General features: G+C 40.2%; 2 protein-coding genes across 5 annotated transcripts in view; both read right to left on the bottom strand.

Annotated features, from left to right (window-relative positions):
- Nucleotides 1-724: 724 nt before the first annotated feature.
- smyd2a (SET and MYND domain containing 2a) lies at nt 725-12,529 on the bottom strand. Its single transcript, XM_086285253.1, has 12 exons — nt 12,232-12,529; nt 10,617-10,680; nt 9,771-9,881; nt 9,068-9,128; nt 7,574-7,701; nt 6,660-6,727; nt 6,049-6,151; nt 5,849-5,959; nt 4,983-5,103; nt 4,694-4,868; nt 4,194-4,302; nt 725-3,205 (listed from the first exon to the last, which is right to left on the bottom strand). Exons 1-12 carry the CDS (start codon nt 12,402-12,404, stop codon nt 3,122-3,124), a joined length of 1,308 nt encoding a protein of 435 aa, XP_086141379.1. The 5' UTR covers nt 12,405-12,529; the 3' UTR covers nt 725-3,121.
- Nucleotides 12,530-17,781: 5,252 nt separating this feature from the next.
- The window catches only part of galnt2 (UDP-N-acetyl-alpha-D-galactosamine:polypeptide N-acetylgalactosaminyltransferase 2), a 68,739-nt gene continuing 61,467 nt past the window's right edge, over nt 17,782-25,053 (bottom strand). For 2 of the 4 annotated variants that reach the window (XM_086285265.1, XM_086285277.1), the window contains 3 exons: nt 24,453-24,606; nt 22,816-22,935; nt 17,782-22,722 (listed from right to left, as the gene is read on the bottom strand). In XM_086285265.1, coding sequence (XP_086141391.1) covers nt 22,567-22,722; nt 22,816-22,935; nt 24,453-24,606 — 430 coding nt within the window. In that variant the 3' untranslated portion in view covers nt 17,782-22,566. The remainder of the gene's footprint in view (nt 22,723-22,815; nt 22,936-24,452; nt 24,607-25,053) is intronic. The other 2 variants (XM_086285272.1, XM_086285285.1) reach the window with 1 other exon arrangement.

Here is a 25,053-nt window from a genome sequence, read left to right on the forward strand (position 1 = left end):
ACCTCCATAAGAATGGTAGAATATATTATGATTATTTATGACAGTACTATGTAGGAACAAGTAAAGGTTAAAGAGTAATGGACCAAGTACTGACCCTTGAGGAACACCTGTTTGAATAATTTCGGTATATCTAAAATTACTAACATAGACACAGAATCTATTATCCTATAGATGTGATAAAAATCAGCTTAATAATAAAGCCTTTGAGTTAAAATGTCATGGTGAGCAGTGTTGAAGGCAGCAGGGAACAAAGATGACCTGCAGATCAATCACTGTTGATCTTCTGGTCATAAGAGCCGTTTCTGTGCTATGGTTGATTCTGAAACCTGACTGGTACTCGTCATATATATTGTGACTTGAAAAATATCAGTTCAGTTGTTTCCAAACAAAAATCTTTTTAAACATGTTGCTTAAAAAGGCAAATTCTAAAAGAAATATGTCTAGCAGTATTTCTAACCTAACCTAGATGCCACAGCTTCATACCAGGTGAAGTTTTTAGCCTAGTCCTCAAATAAAAGACAAATTCAACAAAGATTTCTACTGGAAAAAAGTTTTTAGTCTAACTTGCATCACTACTGCTTCCACAGACAGACTTAATCAGGCCAGCGTCTGTTCTATGAATCAGATTAGTCCCTTCTGTTAACATATCTGCTTTCTTTACGCAATCAGGACATGTAGCTTTAGATGTGCTGCTTAAAAAAAGATTCAGAAGAAAATGTTAGAATACAGAACAAAGTGCGATACTGTCATTTATTGATTTCCACTGACACGGTACAGAAAGAGCCAGAGGCTTGATTTTTTTCAATTATGCATTCCAATAGAATAATATTCATGCCTGATAAAGATAACAGTTCATTACAGAAAGAAGAGAAAACAGTGTGCAGGTGGCCTTCCAATTACCCTTTGCCTGGCTTACATGCCGTTTCAATATTGGTGCCACAGGTTTTATCTTTACTGACAGAGTAAAAACACAAAATATATAACTGTATTTTCGAAGTCTTTGACCAAAATTAAACACAATGCTCAATTCTGGCCAATAGAAAGTTTAGATACATAGGTTACTGACCTGTGCAAACAAGCCTACAACCTATCTTTACATTGTGTTTTTCTTTTAGCAGTAAGACAAAAATAAAGAAGGTGAAATTGCTCAAACTGTGTTTTTGGGTTACCAAGGCAAAACTGTAAGGCAGGCACCTTTTAGATGCATTTTTGCAGGTGACAGAGTCACATTTGCACAGCTTGCTACAAAAATGACTTTCAAATGGTTTATTTCCAACTATCAGTTTGCCACCTTTATGTTAAGCATTAAACTGTTTCCATAGTAAACGAGATAGAGTGAAGCTACATGCATTTAAAGAACGACAGAACTGAATCGTTTCTGGCAGTGCAAAATGAAGACGGCAGCAAGGCCAAGCGTCCACTTGCAGAAACTGCTTAAATGAAATAAAATGTGCTTACATTTTTGCCATTTGACATCATTGTGTCATAAAAACAATACAAAATCTGAGTGCAACAAAGGCCCTGGTGATAATCTTTGCATTAATTACTTTTAAGTCTTCCTCCCAACAACACACCTTAAACACAGCCACCTAGTATTTCTATCCATTTTAGTCAACCCTAAAGCAGAAGTACAGTTTGGTGATCTATAACAGCTCCCATTTGGGGGTTTAAACTCCAACTACTGTTTTAATGACCCACAGATGCTTTTACAACACGCATTCTTGCTAAAGGTAGCACTTCCTAAAATGTGGAACTGTTACCATCGGTTTTAAACTACGGTTTGAATTAGCTTACAAGTGTGCACAAATTAGATTAAAAGACGCACTTCTCTTTGTATGAAATATTACACCAATTCTTGACAATAAAATGTAGAAGTTAAGGATGCCACCCTCTACTTTATTACTGTAAAAGCTATACACCTTGCTATCTTAGTGTATTTTACCATCCTGTCTACAACTGTATAGGTCATTTCTGCATCGATGCTGCGTCTGGAAGAAGAAAATACCAACAAAGTTTAATAATGCATCTCTTGACAAAAAGGCAATAAAAGCTACTGTGCTGCCCCCTTTTATTCCTGAGAGCAAAGGGACTCTGATCCAGGATCATAGTACCAATGTCTTCACTGTGACTTAAGAGGCAAACTGGTCACATATCAGCACCCCGATTTAATGATACACTGAACAGACTGAATAGCTGGTTCCTTGCCAGTTTAACCTGTGGCCTATTTGGTCAACAAGCCCCAGTAGAAGACACAGAAAAGAAAAGAAAAAGCCACACACAAAGAAAACATGAACAGTCAAACATGCAACACTTCCTGCTTCTTTTAAACGAGCAAAAGATACTTGTTATTCATTAAGGAATAGTTCTTTGCATTCTCCTCTCTGGTGCTACAGAGTACACGATGCATGGTCACATTTTCACAGTTTAGACATGAACGAAAGAAGCCAGAATATCTGAGGATTTAAAAATGCATCAGCTGTGAGTAACAACTGTTCACTTTTTTGTACAAAATTTTAAATCATGAACAACTGCCCGGGGCGACGCTGCGTAGCCATAACTGCTGCCAAAGAAAAAGGATAGGAAACTGTTAATTGACAGGTCCACAAAACAGTGAATGAATCAGACTCACCAGGAAAAGGACAAAAAAAAATTAAATTGGGCTTCAGAAAATAGACCGTTCACATAAAAGCTTTGTATCTTAAGAAAGGCTGCATAAAAAAATGTTTTCATCTTTCTAATGGTGGGATTTTGTTTTTATGCAATGTATGAAAAGAAACCAAAACCAACATTTTAAATGTAGTTCAAGTTTGGATGAGAAACAAATCAGATGCTGTATTCCTCTCATTCAAACAATGCAACCCCAATGTGTCTCCATTTTTTATCCAGGTCTGACAGGAAGTAGGCGGCTGTAGATACAAAACGTGGTCCTCATCCATGAGTTAAGGAGTGAAGACTGCTCACAGAGAAGCAGAAGAAACGGAGTGAACAAAAATATTTAAAAACTGAAGAGGTAAACAATGCATGCCATGCATTTGTGATGTGTATTTTGTTGTTGCTGCTTTTGGAGAGGTCCCTCATTGCGGACTCTCGTTACTCTTTTTGCTCCTTCAGCTCCTCTTTTTTACTTCTGCTCCTCAATTTCACGTTTGACTTCAGCTACATAATGGTGATCTTTTCCATGAGCCACCTCCATGACAGCGAGAGCCTGAAGACAGAAAAACAGATTAGATGCACGTTTGCCTTGACAGCTGATCAAATGTTGAATGTAATAGCATTTGAATGTCAATACAGTGATGTAGCTTCAGACACCAAAGTTAAAATCAATGTATCAAAACATTTACTGCTTCTGCTAGATTTAAGAGGGTAAGTAGCAGCCAGGTCCTGCTGCTCAACTGTACTTGATTAACTGATGATGAACAAGTGTGGCTGCTTCTATAAAACAAATAGTTTTGGCAGTTTACTGGTCTGGAGTGATCTTTCCAGGAGTGGAGGTCCTTTCAAATTCACCAGAAGTCAGATCATTCACTGCTCACCAAAACTGCAAAAAACCTAAGAGCTATATGGCTCAGATGCTACAGACCCCAGGTAGCATGTTAAATGCTAAAGTACACTCAGAAATAAAACGAACAAGTATGGTTGGAGAAAGGGTGATTATTTACAGCCACAAGCTAGAGGACCAGGGCACCTTGCGGTCTCCGGTTGACTGTGACCAACATATTCTAGAGTCATATGTGAGACCATCTGCCCAATAGTCAAAGCCTTACTATCAAGACTGTCATGAAACAGGACAATGATTCCAAGCACAGCAGCAAATCTCAAACTGGAATGTTGTGCAGGGACCTTAAGAGAGCTGTGCATAAACAAATGTCCACAAACCTCAAGCAACACTGTAACAGAGTGGGTTCAAATTCCTTACTTCAGGTTACCACTGTTAAACATTGCCCAACAGACCACTGAATCATGAATCATGGGGTTTACTTAGTTGCTCACGGGACTACGTCTACTCCATTTCCACCCTGACTTAGTTCTAGTACATGCAGAGACGCTCATAAGACACAAAAACAGGACAAAGAATGAACAACTGTCCACTCATCGGTCTCTCCGTGGTCGCTTGTTGCATTTCAAATGCTTTTGCAACCAACTGCTTACGCAATTGATCTTTTAATACACCAAATATTTATACATGCATTCACCTTCTTCAGAGCTTTGACTCCTTGGGTCTTCTTCTCGAGCCCCAAATACAGACGCCCTAGCTTCAGATACATAGACGCCACATTCAGGGAATACGCTGGATAGTGAACACTGCAGAAAGAACATAATCATCAAAATGAGCTGAAAACATCATCGTAAAAAAAAAAGTTAAAACCACATTTTTGGTAGTTTACTGTACATGTACCCAGCTTAAAGGAATAAGAATAAAAGGTGGTTATGGGAGTGGATAACTTAGTTAAGGTGACAAATCAAGAAAGACCCATAGCAACTGGTAAAATACAATCAGAGAAAGAGAGGAACAAAGTGTCTGCTTTATCTCCAAGACTCTTAGTGCAGGGCTTACAAGATAAAAACAAGTTTTTCTTCTTTTTATGCAATACGAAAACAACTTTGATACAGTTACAAATTATAATGTACCATTGTAGACAGTGATTGAATTAATCTAGTCTTTATGACTTGAATTTCCAACAGATCGATTTACCTGTACGGTTGAACGATCTTCTCTCCGTAGCTCATAGCGCCATCCCAGTCCTGCATGTACAGGCACACCCCCATGGCCTGATACATCATGTGCAGCATGTAGACATTTGTGTCTGCAAATATAGCTCCCATCTTCTCCAGGCTGAGCTCACACATTTCTAGCAGCTCACTGGGGGGTGCAAGAGAGTCAAGAAATAATGACACAGAAAAGGCAGCGCAAGAAGAGGAGGCAGCAAAGCTGTCAGAGATCAGGAGAAAGACGAGAATACATTATAATAAGAGAAGGATATTTTTGTAGTGTTTGGCACGCCTGAATTCTTCAATGACATTTTTGGCATAACGGACCATGGATCGGATTTCCTCAGTTTCTGGCGGAGGGTTCAGCTTCCTGATCTCCATTTTTGCCTTGTCCTAAAGACAGAGTGAAAAAAAATAATACCGAGTTTTATAACATTGCATCTTATACAAGACAGTCTTTGGGGGAAGCTATGTTAAAACATAAGAGTACCAAATATAAACAGCTGTACTGTCTGACAACAGCACACTGGGAAAGAAACAAAATTAGACATACAAATATCTCAGTATGCATTAACCAGTAGTTCTGCTTGGATTTTAGAGCACAACATTAAGTCACTGCTTCATAATGCAGTGCATAAAGTAAGCTAATTACAGTCAGATATCATTAAAAGTCAATTCCAGTAAAACCAAAAAAGACCTAAGGAGGGATTTTAGTTTTTCTGAAACTTTCAGATTTCATTCCAAATGTAAAAATGTGCAGAAGTCAAAATGATGCAAAAACATCTTGTCACATGCTAAGTACCATTTCTATTCTAAACAGAACATGCTATGAAGACTGACGCATATAAACAAAAGACTGCATTAGTACCCATACAGTACACTAGTTTATAATGTGGAACTGGGACACAGCCACCACATCTCTGACAGTGTAAGGTGTCGTTTGAAACAAAGGTGGGAGGAAGCACAGGTTGGCACAATGAGGACAATGATCCTGCTGCATTTCCCCAACACACAGCTAATAACTGACCCAGATAATGTACTTGCTGTTTTAGTCCTCAAACTAAATTGTTTGTTGGTACCAGACTCCCATTCAAGATATCAAAAATATATGCGCTCCTAAGAGATAAACTCACAGTACCTTAGACCTGGAGGTGCACTCTGTGCACTGGCATGTGAAAAAATAGGAATCCAGCAACCTCTCCTTCCTGTCCTCTGTGGGGTAGAGCAGGTCTATGTAGCTGTTAAATATCTACAGAGAGAGACATGACAAAAACAACCTACAATAAGAGACTTTTACACTTCTGTAATTGAAGGTTTCAAAATGATGTATTTACTTGCCTCTTCTCCAGGGTTTATCTCTTTAACAGCTCTGACCTCAGCTACTGTGCCTTTGTAGGTCACTATGACATTGGGACTACAGCTATGATTCATCAGTGCTACACTGGAAGGAAGAAGGAGTGAGAGAGACAAGTGAGAGAAAAGCTGTAAAATTAAAAAGACACTGATAAAACACTACATTTAGCAGCTTTGTGACACTGGTACTACAGCTCTGTGGGGTATCACATGCAGTTCTGCCATGAATACTTTTATTTTTTGTAAACTGTATTCAAGAGGGCAGCCAAGTGTGAGCACTATTCACTTTTCCAAGTTTTTAAGGTATTTTAGTGGCTGATCAGATACCTCTTGGTAGAATTGTTGTCAGCTATGAAGTAGTAATATGTAAAATGACCATAAACAGTTGCTTGTACATGCTTCACATAGCATGAAATAAACAGACAAAATAAATAAAGTGATCTATAAATATAAAAACCTCCTATAAAACAGGCGAACTGTCACTGAGAAAGTGGGATGACATATTCAGGGGAATGAAAAGAGGAATTTATTTTGAATTTAATCTCCTAAAATGTCCACACAGAGCGCTGAATGATGACGACATGTTAGCTGCTTACTCAGGAAAAACAGCTGATCCCAGATGTGAGAGTTCCTCGTCCTCTATGGTAAAACCATTACAATTAACCTGAAGGAAAAAAAAAAAAAGCAGGGTTCAGCAACACGAAAACACAACTTGCATCAGCCTCGGCTGTGCCGTGCCACCCACTTCAGTGAGGAAGAGGAAATTGGAGATTAAATGCAGCTGTGTGATAACAGGCCAAAGAGGTTTCCATTGATGTAGCTTGAAGAGGTGGGAGACAGCCCACTGCCAGACAGATAAAATTAAAGCGCTCAAAGCTGCAGAGTTAAATGGCAAAGAATCAGTGGGCGTGTGATACAGAGCCTAGTTAAAACAAACATGCACTCCTTTATGTCTTTCTGCCTACAAGTGCAGGACAACTGAGAATGGATGGAGGGCTGAAAGATGAAGAGATGGTTCCAAGTTCCCCTAACCCCCAAACAGTATGAAATAAAGATTCTTAGTGGGAGAAGGCTTGAAATCAACTGATGTTAAGCTAGTGTTCAAGTACGGATTATCAGGTGTTTGGGAAAAGCGCTGCCATACGAACAAGGTACAAATTCAGAAACAGGGTAGCTGCATCTGCGTCAGGGTGTCCAGGTTAAAGTGCACACCACTAACTGTAACCTGAATCTCCACCATTTGAGACCAGCTGTGCTGCATGTTTCCAGTCTCTCTGCACTGTTGACTGTCAAAAAGGCAAACCAGTGCAGTGTAGTGATGTCATGCAGAAATATGTTTAGTACCATAAAAATAATGGAAAATAATGCAGACTGTGGGCAGGGAATGGCTGATGTAGCAGTCTCAGTGATAAAGGTAAACACTGCATTGGCGCCGCCATGAGATTTTAGTTTTTGGATCCATTGGTTCACTGACAACTCGAACAGCCATCTGGTGTTTCTTCATTGATACCTGTGCAAATAGCTCCGTGAGAGCCTGTTCATCAGGAAGGTTACTGATGTGTCTGGAGTAGAAGTGATGCAGCGCTGCTATGTCTGTCTGGTTCATCTCCTCCTTTTCGCTGTCCATCTTATCTAAATCTGTCAAAGAGAAAAAGATTAAAAAGAATAAGGGACAAAGGGCTGACAAAGAAGTGAGAAAATTAATAATTACATGAAAAGCAACTGACAATATAACAGACCAGACATTGGGCTTAACATTACTGAGATTTATTTAATTAAATTTATTCACATTTATTTAAAAGAGAACCAAACATGTAAATAATAAACATGTACCACTGAGTTGTCTCTCATTGGCAGGAAAAAGTGAACAAGCAGCTGACTTAAAGTTTGATATTTAAGTCAGCAAAACGTAAATATCAATATAACATTTGACCATTCAGTTACACTGGACCTCTTGCAAAACATTTGATCTTTTTTTCCAAGCATAAAGAAATATATGCATTAAACTGATGATTCAAATAATAATAATAATAATAATAATCTGGTTCCAAACGGTAAGCAGATGAGAACACCTCAGTGTTAATAAGTGTTAAACACAGCACCACTATGAGCCGTCTGTCTTTGCCAATCACACAAACCCACTCAGACACAGACGAGTAGCAGCAGGCAGCAGCTGGCCAACCATTTGTTTGGTTCGCATGAGGGACAAGTATGAAGGTTAATTCTCTAACAATCCCGTGGTGACACATCTGAGCCGGAAACAACAGTTCAGACTAAATAATAATCCCAAATGGAGCACAGGAAACCGTTTGTTGGCACTTCAGGGAAACCAGAGCTCGTGCATGTGTGAGATTACGACCAATGGGACCTGTTTCACTGTGTTTAACTTCATTAAAACCTGAAAGTTGCACATTAGTAAAGCAGTTAGAACAACTGCAGAAAACAGAAACAAAAATGCCCTGTAAATCTTGCTGCTCGAAAACAGGCTCAGCAGAGTTTAGTTTCTTAATTATGAGCTAAAACTGAGTTATATTAACAGATAAGTGCATCTCAGCATAATCACAGTTTCCCAGTGACGATAGATGAGTTTATTGCTCAAGGGCACAGTGGCAGTAGTTGTTAAAGGAAGGGAGAGAACATGAAATTACAGAAGCCAGAAGCTTGGGATTTAGATCCCCAGTGCTTTGCACACTTGGAGTGAATGAAAGCGACAGAACCAGGACTGGAGGCTACAGCTGAGGATATTAATAGACACACTGCCACAACTGCAGAGACATAGATAGCGCGCGCACGCACACACACACACACACACACACACACACACACACACACACACACACACACACACACACACACACACACACACACACACACACACACACACACACACACACACACACACACACACACACACACACACACACACACACAAACTAAAAGTGCATGAATGTCTAACTAAAGTGTATGCTTATGTATTCACACTCACACACAAACGTTAACTTACGAGCTTCAAACTCTTTGAGCAGTAGCAGCCTTTCTGAGGGAGTTCGCTCTGTTGTGGCTCTCTGCAAAATGACAGTGTTTAATGAAAAAACCTGAATCATAGCGATCGCATAATGATGTAACGATATAAACTAAACTTAATTTTCCCTTTACGCTGAATTAAATTACCTGCAGACAGTTCTAGTATAAACGTTCAGCTGAGTTTAGACATTAAAGATCTTTATGGTAATACAGCAGCTTCCAAGCACAGCTCAGGGACAGCAGTGTTCATGAGCATTGTCATCAACCAAGATAAGACCTACATTTAAACGCTGTGGTCAAATTACGACACAAGAAGGCCATGTTAACACTGCACAACGACTGTTCATTTTAATCTAAACTACATGTGTGATTACACTGCGCATGGAAAACTATGTAAATTAAAGTGATGAGTCGAGTCAGATTATTGTGAAGACCCAGATCATATTTCACTCAGATATTTATTTTAAGGTTTGCTTGTTGCTCCTTCCTCTTCTTGCTGTGTTATTCATCCAAATGGTAATTACGGCGTCTTAACCATAACTCTTTATTTTTGTTATGTCGTAATATGTAGAGAACATCTATATCTCTCATAGTTTTTTTTTCCTTTTTCATTTTAGTGTTCATCTCTGAGTATTCTCTGGATACTGAAACATTACTTCTCCTGCTTCTTTGTGTCACTTCACCTGTTTCATGATGATTCTTGCCACCAGTCTGACCGTTTCTGATGGACACCAGTTTTCCCCGTAGGAACACATCGCTACACACTCCAGCTTGTGCATGGGCCAATCACCTCTCTGTGCAAACACACAAACACAGTAAGTGGTAAATTATCCTTTTCTGAATAAGTGTTATAAAAGGAAAAACAACAAGATACGCAAAATTAAGACAGCAAAGAAAAGGAGAATTAAACGGACATTTCTGTCATCAAAGAGTAAATCACTGATAAATTAATGACCGAGGCAAACGTCATTCTGTCTCTGTCTGTACTTTACTGCAGTGTACAGAGTTTGATTTGTACCATCACACTAGAACTAAACAGATCGTCAATAACTGAACATTTGTCAATAACTCAGTAATGTAATGTGTTACTACACTAAATTCAGCAATCACATTACAGCTGCAGTTATGTTGCTACTTGTCTTACAAAGGTTCTTCATTGAGGACAAATAGAAAACATCTAACTGGAGCCTCTGTTGGTCCTGCACTGATGTTAGTTGATGTGCAGGGAAGGAAAATGTTGGAGTGGAGATACAGTCATTAATTTTATTGCACTAAAGAATAAGAGAGCACTGTTAAAGTGCAAACTGCTTACAGGACAGACACAGCTGCATCATGCTGCTAATGCATTATTGGCTCTTTGCAGGCATCTGCACAAGAGAGCATGCTAATGTTAAGCTAGCAAAAGGAGCACTTTTTTGAACATAAAGTACCAACTGACACCTAGTCCTAGTCAGTTCCTTGAGCTGACTTTTGAAACTTACAAAAAGACTTCAAAATCTCCATTAAAAAGACCAAAATGACCATCTTACCTGACAGTCAACATTGCAGTAGTAGGCCTGCTTACATTTACCACACTTAAAAAGGTCTTCTCTCCTGTAATGACACGAAGATGCAATACATTCAGATACTGCTGTACGTAAAAGGGACACTTTCTTTTAAACTACATGAAGAAACAACATGACACACCTGGATGGTGGATACGGGAATAAACTTTATAGTGACAGCCTTCAACTTCTTAAAAAAAATGACAATAATAAAAATTCAACCTGGTATTGAACGAGAAGGCCGTGACAGTTTGTTATAGTCTGGGACATAATAGGGAACATAAAGATGTTTAGAGTTTAATTTTAATCACATCTGGGTCACATGCATTGGATCTGAATTTCAGATTATATTCTCAGGAGCATCTACAAACATTTTCAGTTCACTAATTATGTCAGATAAGGCACAAGGTACAACACGGGGCAAATATACACACTTGCGTACATGCCTTCCAGTGCACGCCTGTCCTGGACTTGACTTCTCATCTCATGGCTCCTCCTCTTTTGGGACACACGGACGCCTATATTTAGCAACCTAACCTTTCAATGCTCTACAAACCTTTTAATGGCTTCTTTGGTAGGACGCATGTGTGTGTAAGAAAGTGTCAGTAAGAGTGTCACAGAGAGTGAGTTCATATAATGCTATAAAGTGTTGTGAAGGGATTTTAAAATTAAACTGAATCTAATTTCCTGTCATGTTTTTGATAAAGTGTGCCTACACACTCCTCCTACACATGATGCTCTCTGAATGCTGTAGGCCACTCAACAGCCTACACGGTTACTGGTGCAAGCGTGCTAGCTTTGGCAGTCTGATATTACAAAGGCAGCGCTTTGTCAAGTGTGTGCATGGACACAGTCCCTCCCACCCTCCAGAATTAATCCCCAAAAAGTTGCAAAACAACAAATATAAACGAAGACAAAAAATAAGACAAGACATAGTGCAGAAAATCTAAATTAAATAGAAAAGTCTAAGAAACACAAATAATAACTATGAGACACAATACACCCATGTAGAGAGAGGAAATGACTACAAATTACCATAAAGCCACACAACATTATACAGACATCCGCTACATGCACAGCTGGAGACACAAAAACAACATTATGTAGTTCGTTCTGGGGGGACAAGTGAGGATCTTTAACAGGTCTGTGCCCAGAGCACGTGTTGTATAAGACAAGCAGACACGTTATACTATGGCATCAATAGGGCTGCAAATTTACCAAGTGGTCCTTTAACCAAGTATGCGACCTGTAAATACTGATAACCTATTTAAGACTATATAGGGTATATACACAGTACTTAAAAAGCACTGTATCGTTTTAAAATCCACTCGTGTTTTACTCTCTTGACTCCGCAGTGCTACAAACAAAAGCTGCAGCATCTGTCAGGTGAGCTGGCTCGTCTCACTGACCCACTTTAATCAGCTGAGTAGGTGCACAGGGGTTTAACTGCTAACGTAGCTGTAATGAGGTTAGCTGGCGGTGAACTGGACGTTACCCGCTCCACTCAGTTCTCCTTTTCACAGAGGAAGGCGCCTGCTCGTAACTACCTGTTACAAGAGGGGTCTGTCAGCTGTTTGAGTGAGGTGAGGTGCAGTTTTACCTGGTGAAGCAGTGTTCACAGTGCGCTCCCCTCTCATTCACGGTCAGCACGTAGGAGTAGGCAGGACACGCGAACACCAGCTCCCCCACCGCGAAGTGTCTCAACGCCCGCAGGCCCCTGCCTTTATCCGGGCTCAGAAACCTCTCCGTCCCTTCTATGCCTTCGTTCTTCATGGTATATTTTGTAACGATTCTCCGGTCCCTTACACAGACCACCACCTGTGACTGCTGACCGCTTTAATCAGCCTCTGTCTGAGCTCCTTCTTCCTCCCTGCCCCTCCATGTGTCCGGAGCGACTGCCATCGCCCCCTGCTGGAGAGGCGACGGTAAGGACAGTGCGGCTGCACTTCTGTCGTGAAACGCTTGAATATTTAAAAATATATCCGGTGAATTAAAGATTGTATAAGAAGAAAAATCAAACTGCATAAAAGCACTTACACCATACTGTCTTATTTAAAACTTTCAACAATGTAACATAAAGCAACAAACTAAAGAAGACCTGGGAAAAAGATGTTGTCTCTGCATCTGAAAATGAGTCATGGGAAAACAATATTTAAAAAATTAGTCAGGGATACCACGGGCAAATTTATTCAGGATAAAATCATTAATCGGTATTACTACGCTCCTTTCAGATTACATGAAATTGGTTTAATTAAAGATGTGTCATGCTGGAAATGTAGGACAGAAAGATGGACTTATGTGCATGCATTATGGAATCGCGCCAAAGTTGTTCATTTTTAGAGCGATGATTTGGATTGTATGGGCCAATAATTTAAGTCTGATTTGCCAACGTCACCACAGATGTCTCCCCTTGAAGATGGAGGTCCTTTAGCACAGTTAAACAAGTGCGTAATAAGAGTATTGATTGTGGATCTAGTTACTTGTACCTCACTAATCCCTAAGCTTTGGAAAGAATCTCAAATTCTGACAATGAAAATGTGGATGCTGAAATGTTGGGAAGGCTTAATTGTAAAAATGAGATGCCAGAGAGGAGTGGAGCAGTTTATTATGAGTCCTTATCTAAAGAAAAAAACAAAGTATAATTTGATGCAACTCCAATTGCATGTATTGGAGTTTAGCAAGTGAATATTACCCACTAACTTATTGTAAATTGTCTCATACACCTCACTCACATCTGTGTCTTTGAAATGCCATTTTCTTTACTTTCTTTTTTCCTGTGATGCTTCCTGTTTTGATGTTTCTATCTGCTCCAGTTATTCCCTCACCCCCTGGTACTTCTCTATTTTACTGTCCTCCTTCTTTCTGATGCTGCTGTCCACTGGGACTGCCACATCAATCTGTGGTCTTCTGCTCCTTGTCAACCACCAACATGTCTGGTTGGTTGGCCAGCAGCTGCTTGTCTGTCTGGAACTGGAAGTCCCACAGGATCTTAGTCCTGCTGTTCTCAACCACCTTTAGTGAGGTCTCCCACTGGGACTTGGGGACTTTCATTCCAAATGTGGCACAGATGTTCCTGTACACTATGGTAAATGGCCTGTATTTGTATAGTGCTTTACTTAGTCCCTAAGGACCCCAAAGCGCTTTACACTACATTCAGTGATTCACCCATTCACACACTGGTGATGGCAAGCTACATAGCCACAGCTGCCTGGGGCGCACTGACAGAGGTGAGGCGCTCTGACTATCCCAGCCACTAAATTGTGCCTCTCAGTGTATGCTGTCCCAGCTTGGATCTTGATGCTATGTGTAATCTCCAGGGGGACCATTGCACAGTTTGCATATCTTGGGTCCTGTCAGCTGTGGTAGATCTGGTCCTTAGCTCGTGATCAGAACTTCTGTACTGTCCTTAAAGTTGACCTCTTAAGCCACTGGTAGGATTTCTTGATGTCAGCCACTTCCTCTCTCTGTCGATAATACATCCCACGCAAGGGAGTGATTGTCCATGATTGTTCCTCTTCCTGTTCCTCATCAGTATCCATCTTCAGCTGCTTGAAGCATTCTTGGAGATCTTCCTGATCTATTTGCAAATGTGTCATCTTTCATCCTGGATTGTAGTGACATGCACTAATCCTTGCCCTCCCTCTTTCTGTTGCTCTTAGAGCCTCAGGATACTGGACTGGACTTCAGGTGGAGACCTCTGTGCATTGTGACGAGTTTTTGTGTCTTGACATCAGTAGCATCTATCTCTTCCTGTGGACGTCTTATTATTTCAGGTGGCTATCTGATGACCTTATGTATTAATGACTTGGCTCTTATTCCTCCATTCAGCTGGCTTCTCAGTACCTGGCAAGAGGGATCAGGGAATTGATGTTTCGCTCACTCTTGGTGTGCAGCTTGATGTCATGATGTCTTGATCCTACCTCAATAATCCAGGTAAGAAAATCCTGGATGATGACTTATTCGGTGTCTCCAGACTAAAGAAGTCACATGGATTACTGATGAAACATTTCTCCCACTGAAAAGACTGCATCCAGATGAACACGATCAACTTTCTGGGATTTTAAATGGAAAAGTTTGTTTTATGGTCTTATTTAATAGTTTTTGCGCACTCTTACCCTGTTTGATCTTAATAACTACTAAAATTGTAAACTTTTTTTTTCCAGGAGGGAAGCAGTCATAGATGTGAACAGATGCAGAGGGCCTGCATCAGGTTACTATAATAGTGTGAGTTACAACTAGATAAGCAGTCTTCAGCAAGGTAACAGCACACTGGTATAATAAGGACTGTCTTTAAATAAATAATATTCTAAATTTGATTGCAAACAAACGCAAGGCTGCAACCCATCAACACCTGGAACTCAGTGGTCGAGTGAGAGACTAAATAAGCTTGAATGAGAGTAAATCTGGGAAGGTCAGCTCCAAAATCCTGCCAGAAGACTTTCCAAGAGTTGGGGGTGTCAGCGTCCATTAAGTTTAAGAAGGCTAAATAGATGCAAGCATGCAAGCTTTGGTGGTCTTATGCTGCTCTGATTCAAGAAAAACAGCATTTTGTCAGCTGTGCGTATGTACAGTTTGCTAATCTGTCCAATGTAGCACAGCTCCAGGAGCTCCAAAGGTTCAGGAAGACCTGGTTACACATCCAAAATATATATAAGGTAATAATGTATAACATGACATGGACACGAAGCAAGAGATGTAAATGAAAATACACATTACTGAGAAAAACCGAGCAATCAGATGATCCCCTGTAAGGAACCTCTTGGGAAAAGCTGGGAGGAAGGATTGCTGTTTAACAGGAAGAACCAGGCTCAGGGAGAGGCAGCCATCTGCATCGAGTTGTTGGAGGGTGAGAAGAAAGAAAAGAGAAGCACCAAGAAAACCACAAAGTCAATGACTTCTTGTGGTGCTAAACATACATAGGGCCTAAAATATATTTATCTCAAAGGTTTAGGATGAACACAGTCTGGATATATTTATATTTGTCATCATCTTATATAGATCAGTAAGTCCATATACACCTCTCAAAAGAATTAAAGAAACACTTTTTAATCAGAGTATAACATCTTCTGGGATATTTATCTGGTCAGTTAAGTAGCAGAGGGGGTTGTTAATCAGTTTCAGCTGCTTTAGTGTTAATGAAATTAACAACAGGTGCACTTTGAGGGGCAACAGTGAGACAAAAATAAACATGCTGATTTTACAGGCAAAATCACTGACATTTTTTTTTTTCCTCATCTTTTCTGACTTTTTTTTTCCCTACTAGTTTTGGATTTAGCTAGGTTCAGTGTCATTTTTGGTAGCATGAGGCGATACCTGGACCCTACAGAGGTTGCAAAGATAATCCAACTCCTCCAAGATGATGCATTAATACGTGCCATGGCCAGAAGGTTTGCTGTGTCTCCCAGCACTGTCAGAAGTATGGAGAAGATTCCAGGAGAGCTGGACGAGGCCAAAGGTGGTCCTCAACCCATAAGAAGGATGGGTATCTAGAGTTAAAGATGAGCACTGTCAGAGCTACAAAATGACCTCCAACAGACCACTGGTGTGAATGTCTCTGACCAAACAATCAGAAACAGACTTCATGAGGGTGGTCTGAAGTCCCAGCATCCTCTAGTGGGACCTGCCTGACATCATGGAGCCAGATTGGCATTTACCATAGAATACCATAATTGGCAGGTCCACTACTGGCACCCTGTGCTTTTCACAGATGAGAGCAGGTTCACTCTGAACACATTTGAGAGACGTGAAAGCGCCTGGAAAAGCCATGGGGAATGTTGCTGCCTGTAATATCTTTAATCATCAGTGGTGGTGGGTCAGCGTTGGTCTGGGGAAACGCATCCATGGAGCGACGCACAGGCCTCGACAGGCCTGGCAACAGCTCCTTGAACCTTCCTTCAGACAATCTATCGTCTCATTAAGAGCATGCATACATATAAGCACATGGGGGCCATACAAACAAATGGGAACTATTTTGAGTTGCTGCAATAAAATGTATTAACCTTCTGGAACATTTTTTTCCACTTTGATTTTTGGGGTGACTTTGAATTCAGTCCTTTGTAAGTTGATAATTTTAATTCCCATTAAACAATGTGGCACTCCTTTATTCCTGACACATTACTCAGTCCATATCAGTATAGGTATCCAGCATCTTATTTCCCATTGAGATCTGATGTCTTTTCAAAATGTTCCCTTAATTTTTTGAGTAGTGTAATATACAGTCATATTTTTAGGCTGTACATCTGATTTGGGGCAGACTAATGGAAGAAATATAAGTCTTCATTTTGTTAAAATTCAAGGGATGCTTTATAATGTACATAATATACACTCACGAGACACTTTATTTTGTCAGTCTTGCTAGTATCGGGTTGCATTTAGCAAGGTGCTGGAAATATTCCTCTGAGATTTTGGTCCATAGTGACATAATAGCATCACACAGTAACTGCAGATTTGTTGTCTACACACCCATGATTCCAGCACATCTGAAAGGTGCTCTATTGGATTGAGTTGTATTGGATTGTCATCTTGAAGAAACCTGTTTCTATATTTGTCAGCTGCATGGCCACGCTGCTAATCATGATGCACTCAATCCTGATGGCAGCAGGCATCAGAAGATGGTAAACTGTGGTCAATAAATCCTTTGACCCATAATCAATAGTCAAAGTTAATGCTAAGGGGCTCAAAGTGTCACGGTAGAAATCTAGAGACATCAGCTGTACCTAATAAAGTGACTGGTAGTAGATTATCTGTCATTATCTATTAGAGTCACACTGTGCTGCCAAATCATTCATTTCTAAAAGTCTTGCATTAATTTTGCTTTGTCACTCATATGCTGCCTTGTAGCACAATACTCACACTAATGCACTCGGCCAGCGCGCTACAATGCTTGACTGACGGATGGAAAACTTTTCTTCTTTAAATATTAAAGCCTAAGAATACATGTAAAATTCATGCACAGCTGCCACACTGCAAATCGCTAAAAGATCAACCAATGAAGGAAAACTTGAGAGAACTGGATTTACTTCCAGCTGACAGATGGATTCAACAACACTTAACCTTTTAACCCCTGTACATATGGTGCATGTTTAGGGTTGTCGACTGTCAAAACTTGAACAGCAAAAATAAAAAGGCAAAACACGTCACACACTTTTGTTTATATATATAAATGTATTTATTTAAGTTAATCATTTCTCCTCATTCAAAGTTGAATTTCTGCATTATCTATAAAACAGGGAACAGTTAGAAGCGCTGTACAGTCTGACAACAAAACTAGGAACTGCAGCTGAGTACACTGTGTATATATGTACATACTGTACACACACTGATGTAGGTATATACAAAAATATACACTTTTACATGTGTGAACCCTCGGGTTGCATCAGCCACCTCGTAATGTGAATACCAGCCATTCAGAGCCACATGCCTCTCAGAAAACACATTAACCCACCAGCTCACACCCCACCCCATATCCCACCCATATTGATTACTGTTATTATCTGTCATTACCAGTTGATGAGACTTTTACAGTGTATTGTCTGCTGTGCATGATCTGCCCCTATTGTGCCCCGACTCATTTACATTGGCACAGCCGCTTGTAGAAGACGGAGAAGCTTAAGCAGTCCTGAGCTGGATGTCTCAGCAGGGCTTTTCACTTATTAGAGAGAGGGCCCTTCTTCTGTTAATCCTATGAGGGGATTTGAGGTGGGCCGATAGGGGGAAAACGTCCCAGGTTTTTGACAAGTCGTGACTGAACTTTTCTCCGTTTAAAGGAAAAGCTGAACGAACACAAAGATTTTGCTTCAAGCTTCCTTTTCTTGTTTAACTCTAGCAAATAACCCCTTGTTTCCCTCCACAGCGAAATAAATAATGTCTAGTGGCTCAGTGGGTAGGATGCTCTTATTTACTGACTCAAGCTCACGTTTTATGTTATTAAAGAAGACGACCATCTGCAGGATTGTCAGTAATATTCTTCTTACTCGATGTTTTCCCTTGTAAATTTATTTCAATAGGCATTTTTTGGTTTGTGCGTCATCATTTTGGCTCATACCTAAAATTATTTTTTATACGCACAAGATCACTTGGTCATAATTGGATCACAACCAAAACAAAATGTTCTGCATTATTGTGATGCAGCCTAGCACGCTTTAACTTTTGATTAAATGGCTCCAAACAGGTAAACGCACTACGAAAAGATGGAACCATGATATGATACTGGGGATGACTTTTGTTGAGCTATGTTTCAGAGTTGTTACTCCTCTAATGGATATTTTAAAGAATATTTTAAAGTTTTTAAGACATGGAAACACGCAAACGACCATTTTTAATCCCCTCTCTATCATAAAACTGACACAAGACCAGCAGATAACAGCAGTCCTGGCCACAGTGGCTTCTACAAGTTGAGACTGGAGGGAAGATACTCATTACACTGCAAGCAACCTGTCACGGAACAAGTCCTCCGAGACTGTTTTCCAAAGACTTTCACCCCTTCTTATTCTTCATCATACAGCAAATTCGGAAAAGGAAATTTGGCACGTTGTGCAAAAGATGTAAACATTTAACCATCCTTTTGAAATGAGGCGCTGCACTTAAGTGTTACAGTCATTTCTTCTGTGTGTAACATAAAAAAAGATTAAGAAATAAAATAGCAAACCTTATGACAAGTATAAGACTAGCTTTAAAAAGAAAAGGCTTCAGACAACACGGGAACTGTTGCAGACAGGACTGACATGGTCACTCAGGTGAGCACAGTCTGCTTCTGCGGAGTAGCAAACTCACATGGAGATCTTATAAAGCAAAGACAGAAACTACCTCAAGTCCTTCTTCCTTTTTTTGTTTCGCAGCTGATCATGTGTGGCAATAGAGGGCGCTAAAAACTACTAAATAAAACCTCAGCATGTTGGAAACCTTCACTTATTCTATGCTGACTGAGATATCACCACTACTCAAGAGGCTGCACAATTTCTGCAATAATCTAGACGATAAGGCGATGAAAAAGTAAATGAACTAACTACTAAAATGTGTACTTGCACACATCTAAACCGAGACAGATTTTGCATGTATCCTATGACAGATCTTCCCATTTACACCCTTTGAGAATCAGCTAAAAAGAAAGAAAAAAAAAAAAAAAACTTCAATGGTGCCCTTTCAAGAATACATCTAAATTAAACATTTTTATATTTTTCTACTTTTAATAAGATTATTTCTCCTGTAACCTGCCTTTAAAATCTCCACTGAAGCGTCTGATTTCACAGCACACACTGAAATAGAAAACTGATGTTCAAACCTAAATTTCACTTAATGCTTCTCCTGTATTGCAACCATGCTTACTTAAGACACTGAAAGTGTTTCATTTTGTTTTGCATTTTCCAAACCAAACCAGACTTTTCCATGTTTAAAGTAACACATCATCATGAAATCAGATTTGGGCCTTTGGATTTAGCATCAAAGGCAACACCAAATTTTTCTAAGCAGGGCCTTGCCTGAGTTTCTCTCTGGCCTCGTGCCATGTTGTGGGTCCCCTGCCCTGCAGCACAATGCAGCAACCTGTCAAGTCACAGGATAGGCTTTTCAAACCAGCTGCAGCTTCAGCTGACCTTCTCAGCTCCACTCACCCCACTTATAAATGAACATATAAGACAAGGCAAACAGATACACAGAAAAAAAAAGTATCAGACAGCAAAGCAACCGAGGCCAGCTGTCTTTGTCAGTTGGCGGCTCAATAAAATAAAACCAAAGGAGTTTCGGATGTGAGTGTGCACGAGAGCGGGAAGGACTGAGAAAAGCAGAGAGCGCACGACTTTAAAGATGACTTGAGATTTCAGCTTTCCTGTACCCAAACTGTACATCTGTTCAGAAATATTTTGTGTTCCTGTAGTTGCCTTGAGGTCGCCAAGTGATGAGTCACACTAAATTTAATCAAGCGCAATTTTCCCAAACTCCACTGTCATTACTCATCGGTGACTAACAGCACAGGAGACCATAGCAGTGAAGATGAGGAAGTGATGTGAAAGCCTAAAGGACATTAGAAACAAAACATAACAAACAAACTATTTAAAAGGCAAGAGTTAATGGACTCGGAAACAGATAAATGTACTGCAAATCGTATCAGTAACACCACCTGGTAACAAAAACTGCACCGTTTCATGACACCAAGATATTGTTGATCTGCATAGTAGTGTGGCAGGAAAAAAAAAAGAAAGAAAGAGTATTCTTATTTCTACTTTGCATCAGCAAAAGCTGCGCAGTCCTGCTTGTGCAATCAGAAAAATCTGCTCTCCTCTTGCAGAAACAGAGTGAGGACAAACAGTAAAACCTTGTTTACTGCAGTTCCAAACTTCAGAACAGATGGCTCATCTAACAGGAAAGTTAGGGGAAAGAAAATATGTTGATGTAAATCACTGTGACTCAGTGCAACGCTGGAAACATGTCGGCGATACATGCAGTCAGAAGTTGCTTCGCTACTTGTCGAGACTTTTCTTTTTGCATGAAATCTGCTCTCAGGCTGGAATAAGCACAGTTTGCCGTTGTCAATAGAGAGACGGACGTCTGACACCTCGATGAATTAAAAAACCCCAAACAAACCCCACTTTACTTTGCTGCAGGGTTGCATTGTTCCTCCTGCAAGGTCTAAGTGTAGTTTTCTTCTTTAACTTTGTAAAAGTGCTGGAAGAGGAGAAGCAATCATCTCAGTCACATCTATGCAAACTCTACATTACTGGTAATCTCATTACTGTGTTATTAGAAATGCCACATTAGCAGGCAACACCTGTTGGCTCTGGAGAACAAGCTGCAACATGAATCCAGTTTAGATGTGATTGTTAGACAGTAAACGTTCCACAATGGCAACATATAGACACAGGCAAAGGAAAGCAGCTGTGCAGGAAAAACAAAGAAAAAAAAAAAAAGATTAAAACTGAGCCTCTCCACGGGGAGCAGGCACAGAGCAGCGAGAGTATGTAAAGAAAACCATTTTAATCACTGGTCTTTCTGAAACTCAAAACATCCTTTTAAAAGTTGGTTCCATTTTTTGATTAGAAAGTAAACCAAAATAAAAGAAAAAGGAAAAAAAAGAGAGACTGGTGACTTATTCTCTGGGTATTTTCTCTGTGGAAGTATTGGAGGCTGCAGCAGCCAGTACTACAGCCCAAAGACAGGAAAATCTTCAGGGAGGCATTCACAACACTTCTGAGGGGGGAAAAAACCCCATGCAAAGCAGCGAAAACCCTCCCAGATTGTCTTCACCTCCACCAAGAAAGAGTCTGTAGAAAAACTGCATTCTTTGCCTCTTTTCTCTCGGTTGACTCTGTAAACCAGTGAGAATAAACGAGAGGAAAAGCTCAAGGCCTCGAGTCCATTTCCTCCCTTCACATCACTCAACAACCCACACCTCCCCGAAACCACAACCTGAAGGCTCCATCTGCCATTACAGGATGCTTCCAAGAAGAAGAAGAAGGAAAAAAAGCAAGTCTCTGTGGACAGTTAACAGCAAGAAATAAAAAAATATGAATAAGAAAATAAAACAAGTACACCAAAAAATTCTCTTTCCACCAGCATTAAAGAAAGGAGAAGAACAATTTCGCCGTTTGCAGCTGGAACCATCAATGAGAAAACACTGAGGTATGTATTTTTGAAACAAAAGCCTCTTCGTCTCCTTTATCCTCGTGATCGCCACCATCCATCCACCACATGCAGTCAGGTTCCTGTTAACTCCATTTGGGTCTCCCGGCCCCTCCCTTCATTACGCGTGGCTCATCGTTTAGGGAGATGGGTGAGAGAAGGGTGCGCACGTGACTGGCTGTACCTCTGTGGAGGAGGAAGGAGGAGAAGGAGGAAGAGTTTGTCTTTCTTCTTGAGTCTATTCATCTTTTTAGCCGCATCTCAGGAGTCTGTAGGTGTTTCTCTTCGCTATACCGAGTCTTCCGGGGATCTGGAGCGCCCCCTACGATTGTAAATTGAGAGTGAACTTCCACTGCTGGGTGAGGCTCGGGCTGCAGACCTCCACAGTGAGTCCGCCCATCCTGGCGCTGCGGCTGTCCAGGCAGAGGTTACTGCCCACGTGACGAAGCTTCGAGTTGGACTCGATCTGCTCCCATTTCTGGACGACAAACAACACAATGTCACAAATATTGAACGCTGTACCTTTTTTGGGGTATAAACAACAATAAAGGCGATTTCAGTGTGTGTTTACCTGTCTGCTGTCATTCTCTCTACAGCCTTGTAGTTTGATGAGGGAACCAGCTGTTCTGTCCACCACAGTCAGACACAGGTCCATATGTTTTACCGATTTATCCTTGGTTAGAGCCCATTCCTTTATAAAAATGGATACACGTAAAATATTAGTACACGTAAAGCATGCTGGGATGTTCTCAGCAAGGCTTTATCTAATAACACGTCTTTTATATCAAGTAATGATCATGTTTTCCTCTTATTTACACAGGAAAAATAACAAAAATGTATTTTGCAAAATGGGCACCATGGGCAGCATCGTGATAGAGAGAATCTGGAGCTCCCTGTGGAAATCTCACAAGCAGGACTCTGATTGCTCTGAGAACACAGTGCCCATGTTAAAGCCACATTAAGGCCATTAAATAAACCCAGCAGGTAAAGCTTGGTGGCTGAGAAAATCTCTGTATATTTTAAATCAATTTTAGAAAGTATACAAACCCATAATAATAACAACAATAATAATTGGCCGTTAGTTTAGTAAAGAGACTGCCTGGTATGAGTGTGAATAAAATGGAGACATTATTTGTGGTACTTCACTTCTATTGTGTCTCTTTGAGAATGGCTAGAACGGATTGAATGACATCACAGCGAATGACTTGTTTGCAGTTTTCATTATGTGGGATTAAAAATCAATAACCAAGTTTTTCAGTTTTCCACTTCCGCTTGGTGATAAAATTGCATTTTAAAATTCTCCCCAGTCTCTCATACCCCCCAAAATCCAAGGTTGTTCATTTTGCCCTCCCAGCACCGCAGCTGTTACTGACTACATTCACAATTTTGTTTGTTTTTTGCCCCTGGTAGAAATAAAAAAAAAATAAATTCATTCATTCATTTACTATTCATTTTAAAAAATGAATAGTAAAAACAAAGTACACCCTCTTCCAATTCTAACGTTTTTCATATAAGAGGATAATAAAGCACCATGTTTGCTTTTTGCCAAATGTGGCCCTGTGAATTACAGCAAAGCGTCTCCTCTTCTGTCTCGTCTTCTAAAGGATGTTGCACAACCATTAATATTTCACGGTTTGACCTTGGGAATATTGGTACATGTCCTGAACATTTTCCACTTGTGAGCAGATATGTTTCTTAGCTGTATTTGCTGTATTTATGAAGCAACACTGGAAACAGTAAAGACCTGCAAATCCACGAGGGTAAAACAAGACACGTAAATCCAAAAAAAGCCAGCGATCGCTGACTCGAAGCGACAGCAGTTTTCTTCTCTACACCTGTCATTCTATTTCAGGATTCAACTATTTGAGAAACTGCTGACAGAAACACTCCCCACAAACTTACACACACAGACATAATGTGTATCCTCCTCAAGGTACTCCAAGAGCTGTACATTTCCTCTAAGAACAATGTTAAAATGCTGTTATGCACTACTCTATATTTAAGTTAAAGTTTCAATAGATCTGCTCTACTCTTGTCTTAACAACCTCGTGTTTAAACATCTTTGTCCTTTTGATTACAATACATTTACTTTAAGTATGGCACTGTGACCTTAAATACGTAAATCCTTTATCATACCCCCTGTGCTTTCACCATATGTACACCACTTGCCACTCACGAGTCTCTAAGGTTAGGATTTTACAAGCTGACCTGGGTGTCCCCTCGCCGTAACACTACCTGGTTTCCCCCTGCATTGTGACATTCATAGACGCCGACCACACCATCAGCAAAGTGACCCAAGGTGTCCAGACAGTTTCCTCCCTGCTGCAGGGCTCCGAAAGCAATGTCCTGGTGATCTGGGACCCTGAACACACACACGAAAAAGTGTTAGTGAAGCGTGTATTCAGTTTTTCAAGCTGTTAAAAAGCCAAACAAAGAAAGCGTACAGGCCGAGATACAGCAAGAGAGGAAAATAGTCAATTTTCTTCTGACAAAACAGGACAATGGGGCTTTAATGTTTCTGTAAAAGTTAAATTATTCAAATTAGAAGCATTAAAAAGGTGCAATTTTAATGTTCTTCCCCCTGTGAAAACATAAAAGCAAGAAGTATGCCTGAGATTTAATGTGGTTTTTATGCTTTTAAAGATTGTTTCACTGTGCAGTGATACACCATGCCCCAGGCTCATGCTAAATTTGAATACGCTCTCTGAAAGTCCCACTCTGACCAGTTGCACATGTGCATTTCACAGATATGCAGAAAGCCCATGAACCTATCAGCAGTAGTTCTACTTTATTATCCTGAGACATGTGA

This window comes from Aulonocara sp. 'chitande type north' Nkhata Bay, linkage group LG1 (assembly GCF_057382095.1).
Source record: "Aulonocara sp. 'chitande type north' Nkhata Bay isolate Kocher_YH1m ecotype deep benthic linkage group LG1, A_spYH_male_GT1.1, whole genome shotgun sequence".
In the NCBI taxonomy this organism is placed as follows: Eukaryota; Metazoa; Chordata; class Actinopteri; order Cichliformes; family Cichlidae; genus Aulonocara; species Aulonocara sp. 'chitande type north' Nkhata Bay.